Source organism: Electrophorus electricus, chromosome 9 (assembly GCF_041902795.1).
Source record: "Electrophorus electricus isolate QZ-2024a chromosome 9, ASM4190279v1, whole genome shotgun sequence".
Classification (NCBI taxonomy): domain Eukaryota; kingdom Metazoa; phylum Chordata; class Actinopteri; order Gymnotiformes; family Gymnotidae; genus Electrophorus; species Electrophorus electricus.
In genome coordinates, this window is record NC_137505.1 from 18,223,090 (window position 1) to 18,244,047 (window position 20,958).

Consider the following 20,958-nt stretch of genomic DNA (forward strand, 5'->3'; position numbering starts at 1 on the left):
CTGCTCTGCAAACATACAGGAAGTCATGTAGCTATGCCTTCATTTAAATAAGGTCTCTTTTTTTCTTTCTCTTTTGGTTATAACTTCCTGTGTTGCTTGCACTATAGAAAAATCATTCAGTCTTTAAATTCTGACGCGAATTATTATATATCATCTAGCTTTCTATTGCACAATGAGTCTTGAAGGCTAACGCAGTTTAGGTGCTGTTTATTTCTTGGAAAATTTCAGCAAACATTTGCATTTTTCATCCTGCGCCTAGCATGCACTACAGAGTAACAGAATGCAAGTGGTGTTCGTGACCTTCAATGAGCCATGAGATTTTAAGTCGTTCTTAAACAGGAAATAAGATTCTTTTAATAGACCTGAGATCGGCCCCGCGAGTCCTCTCAAAAGTTCACACGTAGCATGGCTTGTGAGGGAGCAGTCTGATAGGATAAAGGTGAGGATGAGGATAAGGGGAAAACGAATTAAGAGATGACCTTGAGACAACTGCTGGAACCTTAATTTACTGAGCAAGTAAACTAGACACATGTAGATTCAAATCCCCTTTCAAGAAAATGGAGGGAGAAGGTATTATTTTCAGGACATTGCTCAAGACCATAAGAATTCTGCTCTTTTTTACATAGGACTTACCACTTCAGTGGTAATCACACAGATGAACATTGCATCATGAACACTGTGTATATTTTAGTAACTGAAAAGAATGAGATGTAAGTAAACAGTAGCTGCAAAGAGTAAAATATTACAGACTTTGTAAATCAGTAAATCATCAGTAAATCTACAAAGCTACAATAAAAATAATAACTTTTATAAATAACCATCAAATACAGAGATCTGAGTGAGTGATACAAAGTTATTAAAATCATTTTTGAGTATGTAAGACATCATTAATGAACAGCTGTCTGAACAGTGAGCTTGAGTGAACAGTGAAGACCTCTTTAAGATTGAAACCCTTGATCAGTGTTTAAAACACTTGCTTAGTTAGTTGCAACACACTTATCAAGAGTACAACCAAACCTCTCATGAGCACCATATACTATCAAAAAATGTCTCTCAAAAATGTGTCTCACTTGTTTCCAACATTTTTTACACCAAACGTAAACACTTCTGTTCTCTGCTTGACCTCTGGGATGATGCAGTAACTCTAGTCCCTTAAAGCACTTTATTAAAGCACTTTCAGGACATTGCCAAGTGTTGCTTAAACACTCCACTTAAGCCACACACGCTTCAGCCGCTTCAGAACCCCCCTGTCAGTAGCTGAATAGCCCATGTAAGCCTATTTGTGACTAGATATAAAAGGTGTGTGTGTGTGTGTGTTTTATTCCTTGATACCTTCATCTATTCATTCATATTTACACACACACCAATACACATACTCTCTCTCTCTCTCTCTCTCTCTCTCTCTCTCTCTCTCTCTCTCTCTCTCTCTCTCTCTCATAAACTGTTGGTTAAGGTACTCTAATAGCATTCAGAAGGTTGCCACTGTTGGGCCCCTGAGCAAGGCCCTTAACCCTTAACCCTTAATCGCTCAAGTTGTACTCAGTCATAACTATAAGTCACCTTGGATAAAAGTGACAGCTAAATGCCATAAATGTAAATAAACAAGGACAAAAAAGAATTTAATCTACAGCAGCACAATTTAATTTAATAAGTTCACTGTCTTTGTCATATACTCCATGACAGTATTAGACCATCTTCTCCACTGTGACTTATACCACAAATATAACCACAGCATAGAAAGTCGCCTACAATATCCCCTCTACCTGCTACCATCAACTCTCTCTGTTACACCATTCACATGAGATGTTTTAGATCCTGTGCATGTATAGGACAGGTACCCTTTATTTTTAAGATAAGGTTATAAAGTCTGGTTGACTCCTGTCCCACAATGATCTTAACATTTGTAATCTTAACATTGGACCACCACCACAACCACAGTGACAACACACAACAGACATGTTGAAATTGCAGCAATACTACTGTAAAAGGGGTTTGTGCTAGCTCTCTCAAGAATTGCAGAGTTTTTTGTTTTGTTTTGTTCTGTAAAAAAAAACAAAAACAACATACATGGGGTCTTTGGTAGCTGCTGTGAGCCCACGCATCATTGCAATTTCTCAAAATTCAAAAATAAAAAGACAAAACGTGGACAAAATAAAACAGACAAAACATGTGACTGCAATGTAACTCCTGTCTGTTCTTAACATGAACATTACAACGGCAATCTTAAAAGCAAATCGAATCACTTTTGCATAGGGTTTTAAAGAAATGAAAGTCTGTGTAGTTTCCCAGCCTCTGTCTCCAGACAATCTGTGCAGTTTCTTAATTTCCATTGCGTTACCTTCCTGTGTCTCTGCCCTGACCTTCACCCACTTCTCCTTCCCTTTTATGGTAAGAAAGCAATAAACAGATTACAAAATAACACATGCAAACACACACATATACACTGAATGGAGTGACAGCATATTCAGGAGATAGACCATGCTGGAACTCCTCACCTGCCAGCTGAACAAGTCTGCAGATGTATTCATACATAGACGATTCAGTCCTCATGCAAACATCCCACTCCTCCTTCTTCTCTCTTTATTCTGCTTATTTAGTGATCTCTGGGGGATTTCACCCCTCGTGCTAGTGAAGGCTCCACCCAGAACTCCAGGCCAAATCAAGCCAGCAAAACAATGCTCCACATCTTTCTCTTTGTCTCTCCCAGTGAGTCTTCTAAAAAGCCATTCATTTCGGTTAATACTCGCAAACACTGAGGTGGGCCTACATTCCAATATGCACACGCAAGCATGCGTCTGTTCACATGAAGAATAAACACTCCAGGACAGAATTAGATCAGTGGGTTATGGCACAGAAAACACATGTGCAATAGTCCTCCTGAACCAAAAAACCTAGCTTTACAACCTCGCTCATCTGAATGATTTGCTCAAAGAACAGTCGTATTCCCGTGGAATGACTCGAGTTGAACATTACATAAGGGCATTGTTGCAGTTCTAAGCAGTGCAGTACTAGAAATTCCTGTTGTGATGCCACAACATGCTAAAGAGAGAGCCAAAAATAAATAAATAAATAAATTTCCCCCCTCTAAGCAAACGTATTAAATCCTCAAAGCTTTACAGTGAAGTGTGCAAAACTTCCCCACTGTCAACTCTGTCACCCCTACAAAGTGGAACCTCCAACTGCCAAATAAAAATACACTTCTACAGAGCGCCTCTTACACACATTTACAGGCAACAGGTGCTCCATACCCCTAACGTACAGTAGTTTTCAGTTCTTCATACACTTGGGTTTCAGAATTTCTAGAATCTAACAGCAGACAAAAGGGCTTGTAGGAACATTCGTAACCTTTTTAACCTTTTCTTGATGTCTTAATGTCCGGTTAATACAATCTAAACAGATCTAATGATCTCAGTTGAAGATATTATACCTGCTATGATCCAATAAAAGTCAAAGTCAAATTTATTTATAGAGTTCTTTTTACAACACAGAGCAGCTTTACAAATGTAAGGGTCTGGATCCTTGATGAGCCAGCCGAAGGCAATAGTGGAACGCAAAACCCTGGTCCCATTTAAGAATGAAACCTTGGAAGACTCGAGAGGGAACCAATCTTTGGGCAGACCTGCTGGCTGGAACATAATGAAGGTATTTAGAAAAGATATCTATTTTATGATGCATTTTCTGGTGCAAACACCAGAATGTCCAGCTGTTAAAGGGGAAATGGGTAGCGTTTTTCATGTCTGGCTTGTCAGGCTGCAGATCGAACAGTTGGCACGTGGTTTGGCATGTTCTGTGAGGAGGAAGATAGCCTTGCATCTCGCAGTTTGGACAAAATGTATAAAAGAAGGCATTTCTCAGCTCAGAACCAAAAAGAGGTTTCAGGTTGTTGCCAGAAATCCACACAGCATGCATTAACGCTGATCTGAGTTCCTGCATGAGCCCTGGATTGGCAGGAAAGTTTTATAACTGGCAGCTTTCACCCATTCAGAATCATGAACTGAAGATTCCCCTGATTAAATGTTATAACCATCTCTACTTTGCACAACCCAAATGAGGAGAAAGGAGAAATTTTGCAGACAGTTAACAGTTAAGTTTTTCTAAGGAAAATTGGACTGATGTTGTCATTGCCATTTGCTGCTAAAACAAATAGACTGTACTTCTGCCTATGGGCCCTTTGCCAGTGTAAAGGTGTCAATGCATTGCAAGTAAATTAATGAGGCTACAGGGATATAGAATGTGCTGTCGAATTATATTGCCCTCTTGAGGCACATCTCTGAAACTGCAGTTAAACAGACAATGCTTTTCTATGCATATGATTAGGAAACATATGTTGATTGGTGCTTTTTACAAAATCTCTGGATAGTTTAAAAAAATCTATTTTTTAATCTAAAACTACAGATGACAAAGACTGAGTTGCAAGCACTCTTTGGTTTAATTTTTTGTAGCACAGTGCTTTCATACATAGGCTGTGGTCACAGACTGCGGTCAAGGACTGTGGTAATGATCACTCTGTTAACCGACATCTAACCCTGCAAACACATCTAAGAGGAGTATGACAGAAGGGGGCACTCTTAGATTAGAGACCATTAATGAGAACATGTCTCTTCTTCTGAGGAGCCCAGCCAAAAGATCTTAAAAAGATTAGGTTTTAAGGAACTAATACTTGATGATATCTTAAACATTTGAAACAGCAACAATTTTATTATTATACAAAAATATGGCAGTAAGCAATATAATTCTAACGGACAGATCAGAGATGAGAAATATATACACTGAGAGTAATAAATTATAGAACATCAGTTGTGCCCTGATATAATCTTCCTGAAAACTGCTCACATTGCTCCTATGGCAGCATATTTTGTTTTGTTGCATAGTGAGCCACTTTCCCGGTGGTTCCGAATCCGCTGTCACTATTTGGACTCTGTTCACTGTCCAGAAGCTGAGAATTTCTCCCTCGCTGCTCCACTTTCTGATAGGCCCTACTGTTCATTTGGATTTTGTCGTGGCCAATCACGTCCCGGGAAGAGCCCTCTGGGGAAGTCCTAGCTACACTGGAGAAGGATGTGCTGATCTGCCTCCTGAGCAACTTCAGCATCTTCTTCTTGTAGCCTTTGCAAGCGAAGAAATAAATGAAGGGGTCCAAGCACGAGTTGAGATTCATCAGGCAAACAGTGATGTGCAGGGAGATCTGGAAGGCGTGCAGCTCGGCACAGTCCGGCTCGTAGTGCAGCTTCCGAACCATGTACTGCAGAAGGTCGATGTGGTAGGGGCTGTAGCAGACCACGTACACAAGGATGACACAGCAGATGACACCGATGGCCTTGCGGCTGCGGCCCGAGCGCTCCGTCAGCTGATTTGTCCTGGCCAGTAGGCGGAGCTTGAAGCAGAGCGCCGAGTAGCACGCCAGGATGGTGACGAGGGGCAGGCCGTAGCCCAGGAGCACGGCGCAGATCAGTATGATGGGCAGGCCTTCCACATGCTCCAGGCTGGGGTACTCCATGCACGTGACCCATCCGTCGCTCTCTTTGTGGCTCATGGGCATGCCCAGGAGCGTCAGCGTCTGGGCAAGCACCAGCGCCCACACGCCAGCGCACACGTAGCGCACAGTGCGAACCTGGCGCAGGCAGGCGAAGCGCAACGGGAGCACCACGGCCACGAAGCGGTCCACGCTCAGGCACGTCATGAAGTTGACACCGGCGTACACGTTGAGGTAGAAGAGCAGAGCGGAGGCCTTGCACAGAGCCTCACCCAGCGGCCAGTGGAAGCCCAGCGCGTAGTAGAGCACGCGCAGCGGCAGAGTCAGCGAGAACAGGATGTCGGACACCACCAGGTTGGCCGAGTACAGTGTGGTGGAGTTGATTTTCTTCGTGTTGGGCCAGATGACGTGGAGGGCCAGCATGTTACCCAGCAGCCCTGCCACGAAGATAACGAAGTAAACGGTGGGCAGGAACACGCGTGCCCACCCGCTGTGGTCATACAGGTTGGTGCAGTTGCTGGAGGAAGGCACCAGGGCACTGGTGTCATTCGTGGTCACCATCGTAGAATCCACAAGGTCAGAATGGAAAAATGACAGATCTGGAGGAGCAAATGTAGAAGTGTTTTTTGTTTCTCTCCTCATACATTCACAGTTTCCAACCAAACATGTGGTGCAAGGTTTCAATAAGGAAGTGAAAAGTTGTTGGCCTGTTTATTTATTTATTTATTTATTTATTTATTTTGTCTACCTTTCACTTGGCTATTAATTTAAAAAAATAAAAATAAAAAAAGCACCACAGACTAGCTGGCAGAGCTAGGCTGGTTAATAAGTCTCCAAATGCTGAAGCATAGCGCACAGGAAGTGTACAGCACAATAGCAGCGGACAGTAAGGAAGTCCTGTGTCTGACATCACTAATACACACAATGAGTGGTGGGCCCTACACAGCTTGAGACTCAAGTGAAATGTACTTCCTGTGCTGCCAACAGCACCGGAGAAAGCTACTCCTACTCTAAGATGAGTGCAAAAATATGTCAGTAAGTGAATGAAAAAAGAAATTTGAGGTTGGAGGCTATACACAAGCCATGAGTCTACTGTAGGAGTGATTGTGCAATAGCAAAAGAGACTCTATAAATCACCAGCCTGGCCTTACTCCTGTTGAGAACAGTTAGACTGTATCATCCTGAATTTTATGTAATTACTGTTACATTTACAGGAATTAATTATAGTTGACTGAGTGACGTGTAAGTGTTAGTCGTACATATAACTGATCATATAATTGAGTACAGCATTTGAGCACAGCTTTTGAATACAGCTTTTGTTAACCGTCAAACCACCCTATATCCTTGGCGACGTTTTTGGAAGGATATTGTTGCCATTCTTGAATGTCATTGCTGAATTTTTTGCAACTCTTTTTTTGACTTCCAATCATGAGTAAAGTTAGAACAAAGAGTCACGTGAACTGTACACATATGTGTATAACAGGATACCGTGGATTTTTCCGAACAACCTCTGGATTTTTTATTCATGTAAAGATTTTTATATTTATTATTTACATTTAAAAGGTATTTATTTTATTAATACTTTTAATTTCCCTGGCACATCCCTGAAAATCATTTTTAAAATATTTTTGTAAATACATACAAAAATTACTCAATAAATGAATATCTGCCAAGATCGTGCCATTAATGTAATTTGGTGTAAATTATCTGTAAAACAGTTACTGAAATGGATATGTAACTGCAGCAACCAGCAGTGATTTCACTATTATTTCATTAATATTAATATTATTGTACTCACCAATGCTTTGTTTGTCTCCACTCTCCCAGTGTATCTGTTGTTTCTGTCAGCATGGCAGAGATGGGTGTTGTCTCTGCTGGTCCAGCATGGACCACGTTTCTTCAAACGATCAGACAGCAAACGTCCTTTCCTATGTAGATCTGACACCATGGCAACTGACATAATTTCCTGTTTGGTTGTTTAAGATCTGCCCAATTTTTTAAGGGTTCTCTTTTTTTTTGCATTCTAGCATATTTCCTGGTTAGTTTTTTGCTGTCAAATTCTTCACTTGAAGCAACAATTTGTATGCTGAACTCTCTCTCTCTCTCTCTCTCTCTCTCTCTCTCTCTCTCTCTCTCTTTCACACACACACACACACACACACACACACACACACACACACACACACACACACACACACACACACACACACACACACATATATGTATATCAGTGGATTTATTGTCAGGGTTTTTATAAACAAATTATATTCATCAAATTGTTGAATAAACCCTATCATGTGAGCCCAAAAGTAACAGAATGTTAATGTATCATGTACCAGAATAAACAAAGCTTGTGCTCAATAAATAAACATTACAGTATTTAAGTAGTTTTTATTGATAAAATGGGAGCATAGATATATCTTTAGAACTAGGTACTATTAGTCATGACATTTCTGAAAAAGAAAATGTGTGTGTGTGTGTGTGTGTGTGTCTCTGTATGTGAGTGTGTGTGTGTGTGTGTGTGTTTTTGAACTGACACACCTGCCATTAATTTGTTTAGCTTCTGCTAAAGTATTAGATTTGAAAATCGTGTTGTCTATTTTTACAACACATGAAAGTTTTGAAGGGCTTCCTTTTTGCCTAGTGGGCTCCACCCATGTGCACTTGAAGATTGGAACACTGTTTAGGCTCACTGTCAGAGGGTAGGGCAACACAAGCATTTTCATAAAAACTGGCAGACAAGCAGAGAAGCTCTTGAAGTCCCCGACTATGACCCCTTTTCATGTTCAGCTCAGAGACGCAGAGCGCTAGAGCACCAAGGGCACACTGGCTGTGCTGAATAAGATCTTTCCAAACAGTAGATGAAAGACTTCAGTTAACTACAGTTTCGAACCAAACACCCCAGCGCAACCCAAGCACAGCTGTTTTGTGTTCTGACCAAACACAGGCTACAGGTATATAATGCAGTAGAGCACAAAATGTATAGGCACTCTCACATAAGCCTCTAACAAATAGCATTCATATGAGTTAAGCACTGGATTATGCCTCTGTGATAAAAGTGACAGGATGTTAAAAATTTAAGACAAAGAGTTTATGTGTTTTTACTCTATGCTTTAACTACATACAAATTCTGTCTTTCTTGAAAAGCCAAAACTGAACACAATAGTCTATATCTGGTGTGATAGTGAAAGAGACATGATTGGATTATAGTAGGGCATGACTAAACACTGGCATTTTTTAACATTTGGATAGTTTTGCCATTTTGACACATGAAACGATATGTGACAGACGTCATTAACAGAAAAAAGCCCTCTGTAAAAATGACTGAATATTTTGAGTTAGCTACATGTATGAACACAAAATTACCAGTGTGGTCACCAAACCACATCAAATGGCATCTGTGCACCATCTTGTCTTTGCAAATGAAAGTAAAGAATCAAGGATGAAGCTCATGAAAGGTAGTTTGTAAACCCAAAATGCTGGTTGTACTTTCTTTACATGGCTATAAATTTAGCTTGCGATATTTGATCCCACATACAATCACTACTCCGTTGACCCGTTCTAAAGTGAAGCAAAGTAGAGCAGGTTTGAAGCTTCTCCAGAGACTATCCTTTAAAAGAACAGGTTCTGCAGAAGTTGTAGTGTGGACCCATTAAAGGGAGGAATGTTCAGTTCACAAATAATTTGTAAACTGTTTTCACAGCTTCCTGCAAGAATTGGAAATAACATAAAACTGTAGTTTTCACACCTTGGAAGATGATCTGATATACTCAATAGAACAACTGAGATGGTGCTACAAACAAACACTTTCAGCACCAAATCTCTCTGGTGTTATGGGGCCAGTATTGTCTACTAAATTTTAAGTTAATGTAATTTCATTTCATTTCATTTCAGCAGATTTTATTTCAGCTTTTTTAAAGGCTAGGGTAAGCTCTGGTTGGCTGTGAGTCTCAGCCCAGTGAATTACTTTTCTGACTCACTGGCACGTGGAACAGAAAATTTTTCCCTCCACTGTGCTAAAGGGTACCACGGAAAAAAGATGACACTAATGAAATTTTGACCTTCAGAGCATCAGCATCATCAGGTCTTGAGCTGTAACCTGATTTAACATTGTTTCCAAACATCCTCTCTTTGGTGAAATGACACAGGAAAGCTATGTGTTCAGCTTAACAGACATGAAGACTTGACCCCTGTTCGCCTTTAAAACTCAAGCAAGGCTTGTGGCTAGTGTAATGGCAGTAATATCTGAGCAATCACTTAGTTATATCTGTTTTAGATCCTTGACACTCTTGGTTCCCAGAAATCTAAGAATTAATGTACAGAGTTAAAGTTCATCAGAGATGTCAAGATAAGACTTCAGAATCCCCAACCACAACTGTAGAAAACTTAGTCAGTGTTATGTACTTAAAACAAAAGTAAGTGCTTCATTAGCTAAGTAATTTCATGTAATTAAAACTAAATATCAGTGCTTAAAGAGGTAAGTATTTGTGTTTTCTTGAACAAATGTCAGTGCTTCAAGGAGTCAGTACTGAAATAGCAACATTAGCCTATGGAACGATCTGTTGGACAGTAACATTGCCATGAACATAATGCAGAGAGATAGTAAGATATATATATATATCATCACCTGGATTTAACTAAGCAAATAGGCAAGAGCCTCCCACTGAATAATTACAGCATGGCAACAAGTTATTTAACCATAACTGAGGCAGTGAGTAGCTTCTCATTTGTTAAACAACCACACATCCTGTGGTCATGGAAAAGATGTTAATCTGTTTCAGAGAGGTTATTGGCATACATCAAATTATTGGCATACATCAAACAAAGAAAACATCTAAGGAGATTGCTGAAACTACTAAACTCGGGTTAAGAACTGTCCAACGCATTATTAAAAAGTGGAAGGACAGTGGGGAGACATCATCTTCGAGGAAGTGGTCGGAAAAGGTATCTTGAATGATCGTGAACAGCAATCACTTAATTGGGTAGTGAAATCAAATCATAGAAAAACAACAGTAGAACGATATGTTTAATAGTGAAAGTAAGAGCATTTACACACGCACAATATGAAGGGAACTCAAGGGAGTGGTCCCTTGAGTTCCCTTCGTATTGTGCGTGTGGAAATGCTCTTACTAAACAGTTGTGTAGCCTTAAGAAAACCACTTGTCAGTGAGGCTAACCGGCAAAAACGGCTTCAATTTTCTAGGGAGCATAAAGAATAGACTCTGGAGCAATGGAAGAAGGTCATGTGATCTGAAGAGTCCAGATTTACCCTGTTCCACAGTGATGGGTGCATCAGGGTAAGAAGAGAGGCAGCAGAAGTGATGCACCCATCATGCCTAGTGCCTACCGTACAAGCCTGTGGGGGGCAGTGCTATGATCTGGGGTTGATGCAGTTGGTCAGGTCTAGGTTCAGCAAGGTTATGTGCCCAAAGAATGAGGTCAGCTGACTACATGAATATACCAGGTTATTCCATCAATGGATTTTTTCTTCCTTGATGGCATGGGCATATTCCAAGATGACAATACCAGGATTCATCTGGCTCAAATTGTGAGAGTGGTTTCAGGGAGCATGAGACATCATTTTCACACATGGATTGGCCACCACAGGGTCTAGACCTGAACCCCATTGAGAATTTGTGCAGTGGTCCAAATCTCCCATCATCAATACAAGATCTTGGGGAAAAATTAATGCAACTCTGGACAGAAATAAATGTTGTGAAAGCTTGTGGAAACGATGCCACAGCGAATGCATGCTGTAATCAAAGCTAAAGGCGTTCCAACCAAATATTAGCGTGTATGACCTTTTTATTAGACCACTCCAATTTTACAAAAAACTCTACAAAAAGAATGACATGCAGCAGCTGGGGTGAACTGCACAGCTAGGATGGTGTGAAACAGGCTTCTGGAGGCAGGGCTGAGGTGGTGCAAAGCTAGAATAAAGCCCTTCATCAATGAGAAGCATAGAAGAGCCAGACTGAAGTTTACAAAAGACCATAAGGATTGGGCCATAGAGGACTGGAGTAAGGTCATCTTCTCTGATGAGTGCAATTTTCAGCTCTGTCCAACACCTGGTCGTGTAATGGTTAGACGGAGACCTGGAGAGACTTACAAGCCAGAGTGTCTCGCATCCACTGTGAAATTTGGTGCAGGATTGGTGATTATCTGGGGGTGTTTCTGTAAGGCTGGAATTTGGCAGATCTGTCTTTGTGAAGGACTCATGAATCAAGCCGCTTACAAAACTGTGCTGGAAGAAAACTTGTTTCCTTCTGCTCTGACAATGTTCCCCAACTCTGATGATTGTTTTTTTCAACAGGACAATGCTCCATGTCACACAGCCAGGTCTATCAAAGTGTGGATGAGGGACCACCAGATGAAGACCCTACCATGGCCAGCCCAATCTCCAGACCTGAACCCCACTGAAAACCTCTGGAATGTGATCAAGAGGAAGATGGATGGTTACAAGCCATCAAACAAAGCTGAGCTCCTGGAATTTCTGTGTCAGGAGTGGGGTAACGTTACCCAACATCAATGTGAAAGACTGGCGGAAAGCATGCCAAGACGCATGAAAGCTGTGATTAAAAATCAGGGTTATTCCAACAAATACTGATTTCTTGACTCCTCCTAAGTTGAAATATTAGTACTGTGTTGTTTATAAATGAAAATGAGCTTGTTTCTGTGACACTGGTGGCACAGAGGGAGCAAGAGGCGTGGTTGCTAGATGCTGCTCTTTATGGTCCATAACTTAAGGCTCTAGCATATAACAACAAAAATGAAACAAAAGGTAAGTGCTTGTTGTGGTTCTCCATGTCGGTTCCCCAACAGGTAATCTTCTAATGCGCTGCGCCGTCCTTGCTGATCTGCAGGTTGAAATAGTGCAAGGGTGGAAACAAAGGACAGGTGCCCATGGTTAGTAGGCTGGTGATTGGGACCGGGGTAGGTGTGTACTGTGGTCCTCCCAGTGAGTCGGCATGTTCTTCATGCTGGGATGTCGGCCACCCATGACAGAAGCCCCCCAGCATGACACAGAGAGTTTTGTGCTATGTATGCTAGGTATGCACTCCAGGTTTCTGGATGTCGCTGGCAGTACAGATGAAGGAACTTGCCCAATTCCTGGTTTACCCTCTCCACTTGGTCATTGGCCTGGGGATGGTAACCTGATGTCAGACTCACAGTAATCAGTTTCCCAAGGAGTTCCTTCCACAGTCTTGAGGTGAACTGAGCCCCCTGTCTGAGACAAAATCCTCGGACAGCTCAAACTGTCTGAAGACATGGCGGAAGACCAAGTCCGCTGTCTCCAAGGCCGTGGGTAGGCCTTTTAGTGGGACGAACCTAACTATTTTGGAGAAGCAATCCACGATCACCAAAATGGTTGTGTTCCCCTCAGAGGCGGGCAGGTCCGTGACAAAATCTATTGAGATGTGGGACCAGGGTCACTGAGGAGTGGGGAGGGTGAGTAGCTTACCGGCAGGAGGAGTGCACGGGGTCTTGCTGCGGGCGCAGTCAGTATATAAGGACACATACCTGATGACGTCCCTGTGCATTGCAGGCCATCAGTATGTTGTGCTCAACAGTTGCGTGGTGCATGTTGATCCCAGCTGTCCTGTCCCCATAGATGCGTGTGCCCAGGTGAGAAGGTCCTTGCGATGTCTAAATGGGACATACACCCGTTTGGGTGGACATTGGGGATTCATGGCCTCTATGCTGCGGTTTCTCCTCCCAGGTCACTTTGGCCAACAAACACCTCCTGCATCCTTCCTGCATCCTTTCTCCTGCAATTCCTCCTGCATCCTTCCGCTGTTGACAGCATTTGACCTCACCGACAACCACTATCCTCCGACTCACAAAGCAGGCAGCATCAGACATCCCAGTCACCCCCTCCACCTCTCAGACCATTACTCTCTATCCTTCTCTCTCTCCCTTCCTTCTCTCCAACATGTTCCTCCTCCTTCTGTTGCAATCTGCACTCCATAATTCCCTCTTCCCTTACTTCTACTATTGTGTCCACTCTCTATCTCTCTCTTTGGATGCAGTTACTAATTCTTTCATTTCTACACTCTCCTCATCAATGAATCTTCTGTGCCCTCTCTCCTCTAGACCTGCTAAGTCCTCCCCACCTGCCCCCTGGCTAACAGGAGCTCTCCGCTGCCACAGGAGAGAACTAAGGACTGCAGAGAGGCGGTGGAGGAAATCTCATGTAGATTCAGACCTCAGCTCAGGTCTCTCATTTCCAAGTTCTCACTGGAAGTAACATCTGCAAAGTCATCCTACTATAGAGAGAAATTCGAATCATCAGCATCTGATCCACGAAAGCTCTTCACAATTTTTTCTTCTCTCCTTAATCCTCCCCCTCCCCTCCTTCCTCATCTCATAGGATTTTATCACCTTCTTTGAGGAGAAGGTTGCAGCAATCCCCTCTTTTTCTCCTCTCTTCTTAGATAAAATTCTTCAACTCCTGACTTCCAGCAATACGACTACATGTCCGCTGGATCCAATTCATTCCGCTCTGTTCCAGAAAATCGCATCTTCCTTTCATCTCTGTCATCATCAACAACTTCTTATCTTTTGGATACGTGCTTACTGCATTCAAAACCATCAGGGTGGTACCAATCCTCAAGAAGGCCACACTTGACAGCTCCAGCGTTACCAACTACAGACCGGTATCACTTCTCTCTTTCCTCTCAAAAGCCCTTGAATGAGCAGTTTATAATCAATTGTCTTTTTCTCACCCAGAACCTGCTGCATGATCCCAATCAGTCTGGCTACAAACCGGCACATTCTACAGAAATGGCTCTTATAGCAGTGACTCAGAAACTTCATGCTGCTAAAGCTGCCAAACTGTCATCTGTTTTGTTTCTTCTAGACATTTCAGCAGCCTTTGACACAGTGAACCACAACATTCTTCTCTCTGTTCTCTCCAGGCTTGGTGTGACTGGCTCTGCACGGAGATGGTTGCAGTCCTATCTGGAAGGACGGTCCTATCAGGTGATATGGAGAAGATCCACATCCAAACCATGTAGACTCTCCACTGGTGTTCCACAAGGCTCAGTATTAGGCCCCCTTCTCTTCTCTTTGTATACTCATTCTCCTGGTGATGTAATATCTTCTCATGGTTTCTCCTACTACTGCTATGCTGATGACACTCAATTATTTCTTTCTTTTCCACCCTCTGACACGCAGGTTTCCAGGCATATCTCAGCATGATTGACTGACATTGCATCATGGATGACAGCCCACCACTTGAAGCTCAACCCCAGTAAAACCGAGATTCTGTTCATCTCAGGTACTCCCAACCCTTACCATGACCTCACTGTTTCCTTTGAGAACTCCCTGGTATCACCATCTTGTGATCAGTGATGATGGTGAAGGGATGTCTCACTCCCTCCAGCCAATGCCTCCACTCCTCCAATGTGAGTTTCATCACCAGGAGTTCTCTGTCCCCCCACCATGGTTCTGTTTGGATGGGCTCAGCTTCCTTGAAAAGTAAGCGATGGGACCTAGCTTACCTTCCTCCCCTCTCACTAGGGACAGCACAGCTCCTACTCTCACATCCGAGGCGTCTACCTCCACAATAAAAGGTCGCTCTGGGTCAGGTTGTTGCAACAGCGGAGCGGAGGAGAAGGCAGTCTTCAGGTCTGCGAACGTTCTTTCTGCCACCTCACCCCACCTTAGCTGTTTGGTTTTTCCCCAAAGCAAGTCCATGAAGGGCCTGGCTATGGTGTGAAAATATTTTATGAAGAAGTTCCCAAGAAGCACTGCAACTCCCGGTGCATCCGGTGTCTTGGCCAGCCTGTCAGGGCTTCCACCTTGCTGGGTTGCATGCTTATGCTACCCTCCCTTATGTACCCTAAAAAGTTCACTTATCTGCAATGAAACTTGCACTTTTCTAGCTTGCAGTAAAACTGGTTCTTCAAAAGGATATGGAGAACAGTGCCAATGTCACGCATATGTTGGTCAAAGGAGGCAGAATAGATCAGGATGTTGTCGATATATGCAACGACCGATCTATCCAGTAACTCCCTTAAGACCTTATTAATATATGCCTGGAATATTGAGGGGGCTGAATTCAAACCATATGGCAGGACCAACTACTCATAGTGACCAGAAGATGTGCTAAAGCCGGTCTTCCATTCATCCCCCTCCCTGATCCTAATAGAGGTTGTAGTCACTGTGCATGTCTAACCTAGTGAAATACCAGGCCCCCCTCAACTGCTCAAGTGCCACAGGGACCAGGGGGAGGGGACAGGGGTACGTAACCAGTAGTTTGTTAAGTCCCTGGTAGTCCACACATGGCCTCAACCCTCTGTCCTTCTTTTTGATGAAGAATACGCCTGCTGATGCTGGAGAAGTAGAGGAGCATATGTACCCCTGCACAGTGGCCTGATGTTCCATGGCTCTGGTTTCCTCCTGGGAAAGAGGGTAGGTCCTGCTCCTAGGAGGTATGGATCGCTCCTTGAGGTTTATGGCGTAGTCCCACTCCCAATGGGGGGGAGCTGTGTAGCCTTCAGCAGACGGAACACCTCAACCAAGTCGTGGTACTCCTTGGGGATGGTGAGGTCCCCTTCAACCTTCGGGCTCTCAATCAAGGTAGACTGAAGATGCACAGTCCTGTTAGGGAGGCAATGCTTACCACAAGAGGGCGCCCACGTGAGGATGTGGTTCTTGGACCACAGCAGGTGAGGGTTGTGTTTCCGTAGCCAAGGGAGGCGTAATGTGACAAGGTGAGAGAGAGAAGGGATTAGATAAAAGGAGGTTTGCTCTATGTGATCCCCGTTTGTTCCCAGTTGAACATGGGGAGTGACATGTAACAAAGCCCAAGCCCACTGGGCCCCCATCCAGTGCCTTTATACTCAAGGGGGAGGGCAGGGGAATTGCATTTATCCCTAGCCTCTTTGCGAAATCCCAGTCCATTATGTTCCCCGCCGCCCCAGAGTCCACCAATGCTGCCGAGAAAACAAAGCGACCCTTGTGCAACACTTGAGACATTGAAAGGGCCTGGGAGAAATTCACCGGGTCATTCCCCTTTTTCTGCTCTCTGCATTGGCGATGCATCCTAGACCCGCCTAGTTGTATGGGTTCTTCCAAGGTCTCTGTTGTCACCGTGGGATCTCAACCCAACGAGCCACGAGGAAAACCTAGATGTCTCTCCTGCAACTGACGGTCGTAATGGCTAGGTGGACCGCCTGGTTTAGCGTGGCCACCTCCTCCTTGCAGGCTAATTCAGCCTATAGTTTTGCTCTCATTCTGTTAAAAAAATGTGTCTATCAGCACTGCCGCTGATCCATCGAGATCCTGCTGCCAGTGTTCTGAACTCCGTAGCATAATCAGCCGATGCACGCAACCCTTGCCTTAGCCTAAGCAGGGATCCCCCGCAGATCCTCCCCTGTTGAGGGTGATGGGATACGACCTTGAGTTCTCGTAAGAACCCAGGGTAGTCGTTCAGGATTGGGGAGGAGTTCACCAACAAAGTGGCACCCCAGGCACGAGCTCTCCCTATCAATTGGGATACCACTTTGGCATGATCAGGCAGGAGGGGCTGGTACCCAAAGTACAGATCGCACTGCACCCCGAACCCCTCATAGCTCTCTGTATCTCCCCCAAAGACCTCAGGGGTGGTGATAAGACACCTTACCCCCTCTGGGATTGGCCTTGTGATGGAAGTTGTCGGTTGGTTCTCGGGGCTCTTGGTGATACTACTCATGCATTGCCCGAGGCTCTGAACCATGGAGCGTATTTCTCCAATCTTCTGCCTTTGCTGTTCTAGTGCCGCCATTTGAACAGCTAGCAGGTTAGCCCGGTCCGGGCTGCTCGGCACGTTCCCTGAGGGCTGCGCATTCTGTTACACTGGCAGCACAGAGGGAGCAAGAGGCGTAGTGTAGTGGTCTCTTATTTTTTTCCGGAGCTATATATATATATATATATATATATATATATACACACACACACACACACACACACAGCAGATCAAATTTAGAGAACAACACACAATTTCCTAAATGTCAAGGTCACTGTAGTCCTATGTGAATTTATCCTAACAGGACTAAAAGAGCAATATTTTAAGCTTATTTCATGAGCTGTATATATTCTAAAGCACAGTATAAAAAACTTAAATGAGATAATTGAAAAAGAACACTGATCAAATTTAGAGAACACTTTAAGATACCTGCAAGTTATTGGTGCTAATCTGGGCCCCGGTGCTTTTCCTTAATTATCTGACAAACCCTATTTAACTGGTAGCCTAACTTTCCCATTTTCACTGACTTTGCAAGTTGTTCCAAAGTGAATGAACCTGGCAGCAGGTTGTCCAAATGAAGGCCAAAGGGGTGACCCTATCAGCCATAGCAAGAGAAGTTGGTCATTCCAAGTCTGGGATTTCTAGAATATTGCATCATTACAACATCACAGACTCATTCAAGTCCCCCAAGAAGGCTGGTCGCCCATGAAAGACAAATGCAAAAGTGGACAGGATAATGCGCAGAATCTCCACGGGTAATCGGTTCAACACTGCAACTGGAACTGCTCACTGGTTCAGCACTGAACAGGGTAAGGATCTGTCTCGTCATACAGTGTCTCAACATTTAAGAGCATTTGGACTGAAAGCCCACTCTGCAGTGACCCAACCTCTCATAGCAGAAAGAATCAAAAGGCTAGACTAACCTTTGCTGAGGAGCATAATGTGTGGATAAAGTTCACTTTAGTGATGAAAGCAAGTTTAATTTATTTGGGTCTGATGGGAAACATGTTCGTCAACAAACTGACTGAAGCCAAAGTGTGTAAGAAGAGTGGACCAAAATCACACCAGAGCAGCGTGAGAGACTAGTGATGTCCTGTGCTGAAGTCATTCAAAGCAACGGCCTGCACACTTCCTACTGATTGGTGACTGTTGTAACCCTCAGAAAATTTAGTTGCAATCTTTCTCTGTGCTACAGCCATTGTTGTTATCTAATTTTGATCATTGTGTTTTCTGCAAAATAAAGTTTTTATGTTGAAATACCTTTGGTGTCATGGAACGCTCGCCTCCCACGAGTCACGTGGCTTGGACCTCCATGTGCAGTGGAAGGATTCTTGTTTGTGGCCACGCCTGCACACACCTGTACCTCGTCCTGTCTATGTATTTAAACCCTTGTCATAGCGTGCAGGATTGTTGGTCATTGTTGATGTAATGTGTTAATGTAAAGTTAATGCTCTTTTTTGTTAAACGTTTGCGTGTTCATCGTGTTTGTTTAATGTCAACCATTACATGTTTATGTTCTGTGTTTGTAATACGTGTGAGTGCCGTTGTCGTTTTGTGTTAATAAATGTTCGTCCACGTAAATGAACACTATGTGTCAGGCCCCTCGCCCTTCGGCACTCGGGCTACCATGTGCTACATTTGGTTCTTTTGTAAAACACTGTTCTAGTGGCATGGTATACCCCTAACAAAATATTTTTCAAATGTTGACCAATGAACATTATATTAATTTATATATATATATATATATATATATATATATATATATATATATATATATATATATATATATATATATATAATTAATATAATGTGTGTGTGTGTGTGCGCGTGTATTAAGCACCTAAATAAATAAGCACCTACTACTTACTTTATATAAACCTAAAACTAAATTAGTAATAGTATCAGCATTGGTGGTGGTAGTGATGGTTAGAGAAGAATATATCACCACGTTTTTGCATTTTGACAGTTGGTGTCCTGAAACAATGAATGTGATGTCAGTTCTGTATAGTATAGAGTCAGCCAAGGACTTGAGAATAGGAAGTTGTTAGGTAGAGGATATCCTGCCTGGTATAAGTTAAACTTTGCAGCCACTCTTGCCAAAAGGCATGGAAAATTTGCATTTTGCTCCTGACAAAAATGAGGGTTTTTTTTAACTTGACTGCATCTTTGCATGTATTTTGTTAAGGTAGTATATGGTATTTGCAGGTAAGTAAGATTTTTAGTTTAAGTGCTTTACAAACATAAACTTGTTAATCATACCACCTGTTTCTACGTATATCACTATATCCACGTTTGCAAACAACAGGTATACTGCATCACTATACACCAGTGCAACACTATCAGCGGTTGCTTAAGAGCAATTTTAAAAAATGTGTCTTAAGCTCAGATTTAAACCCAGACAATGCTGATGTGGGATGTCAGCTGCTAGAGTTTTCCTCAGTTTTGGCACAGCCACAGCAAAGCTCACGCTTTAGCTCATGCCTAGTCCGCAGGACTGCCGAAGGTGATTACAAATACGGTGGCCGTGAAGACCCATTGCGCTGCAAATGAGCACTGCAATTACACAAAGCATATTCATCAAACTGCAAATCCACTGCAAATCCAGACATGACACAACGGAAGTGTTTCTAGAGGACACGCGGAGGGGATGGACCAGCGGGAACTGAGTGGCTGATGAAAAAGAAGGAAAAGGAAAAATTATTGATGAAAAATAATGGATTTTTTGGACACGTCTTCTAAATTTGCACCATGTTTCCGAAATGTAGCGCATGTGATATTTTGAAGCTTTGTGTAGCTGCAGGGTGATGGGTCTTCCCAGCAAACAAAGCATCTTCACAATACATGTAGATGCAAGTCCATTTAAAGCTTTACTAAAAACCAGCTCTGCCTTCTGTTGGAGTTTGTAATGAACTGCAAGCCAATGCGCTGAAATGTGCTAGACTATGGCGCTTTCTTTGTACCACTTAAAAACAAGGCCACAGCATTTTGAAACATTTGTAGATGAGCAAGAGATGTCTTAATCCCCTCATACAGTGCATTACAGTAATCCCATCTGATCCTAACTATGTGATGTCCTCTGATAGATTTGCATGTAAGATGGTGCTGGGTGGATTATGTCGTAGATATCCTTAGGCTTCCCATTTTTTTGCCCCTTCAGTTCTTAAAATCTGTTTGAAAAAGGTGTTGCTACTGGTGTCAGTGATAAACATACAGCATCTCAGCAGGAAGCAAATGTTTGCGGCTGTTTCTGCTGACTTCAACATACTGCGGAGGCTGGTTTCTGAAAAACATGTTTTCTCATGGTCTGTTTTACAAAGTACCTTTTTAGTTTATATTCAATCCAAGAATCATTATTCAGTTATCAAGGTTGGAAGGTGAAGTTTAATATGGTGGAGCTTATTGTGATTAAAGCTGTTTGATATGCTATTATCATAAGGTCTTATTTCTGTCAACCTATCAAAATAACAATCTGTCAGTCAATGGAAAATGGTTCTTTCGTCTGAATAACTCCATATTGTTTGATTATATAAGACCAAATACAGATTGATTTTCCATCAGCACAATTGCACAATAACGCTCCCTGCTGGCAAAATGTGAGACCAAGTGAAGGCCCCTGGCATGGAGCCATGACTGCTTTCCCAAGAGACATACAACATATGATAGATGATGAATTTATGAATCAAAATTATTTTTCTAATAAAGAGCTTCAGATGCTTGCAATTATGATTATCTTCATTCATCCTCATTAGCTCTG

General features: G+C 42.8%; 1 protein-coding gene across 1 annotated transcript; it reads right to left on the bottom strand.

Annotated features, from left to right (window-relative positions):
- Positions 1-1,618: 1,618 nt before the first annotated feature.
- gpr183a (G protein-coupled receptor 183a) lies at positions 1,619-7,532 on the bottom strand. The gene is made up of 3 exons (XM_081720852.1): positions 7,272-7,532; positions 2,496-6,072; positions 1,619-2,380 (listed from the first exon to the last, which is right to left on the bottom strand). Exon 2 carries the CDS (start codon positions 6,032-6,034, stop codon positions 4,841-4,843), a length of 1,194 nt encoding a protein of 397 aa, XP_081576978.1. The 5' UTR covers positions 6,035-6,072; positions 7,272-7,532; the 3' UTR covers positions 1,619-2,380; positions 2,496-4,840.
- Between the last annotated feature and the right edge of the window lie 13,426 nt (positions 7,533-20,958).

Excerpts from the sequence above, each read along its gene's own strand:
- gpr183a (XM_081720852.1), bottom strand. The coding sequence starts at position 6,034 with ATGGTGACCACGAATGACACCAGTGCCCTGGTGCCTTCCTCCAGCAAC.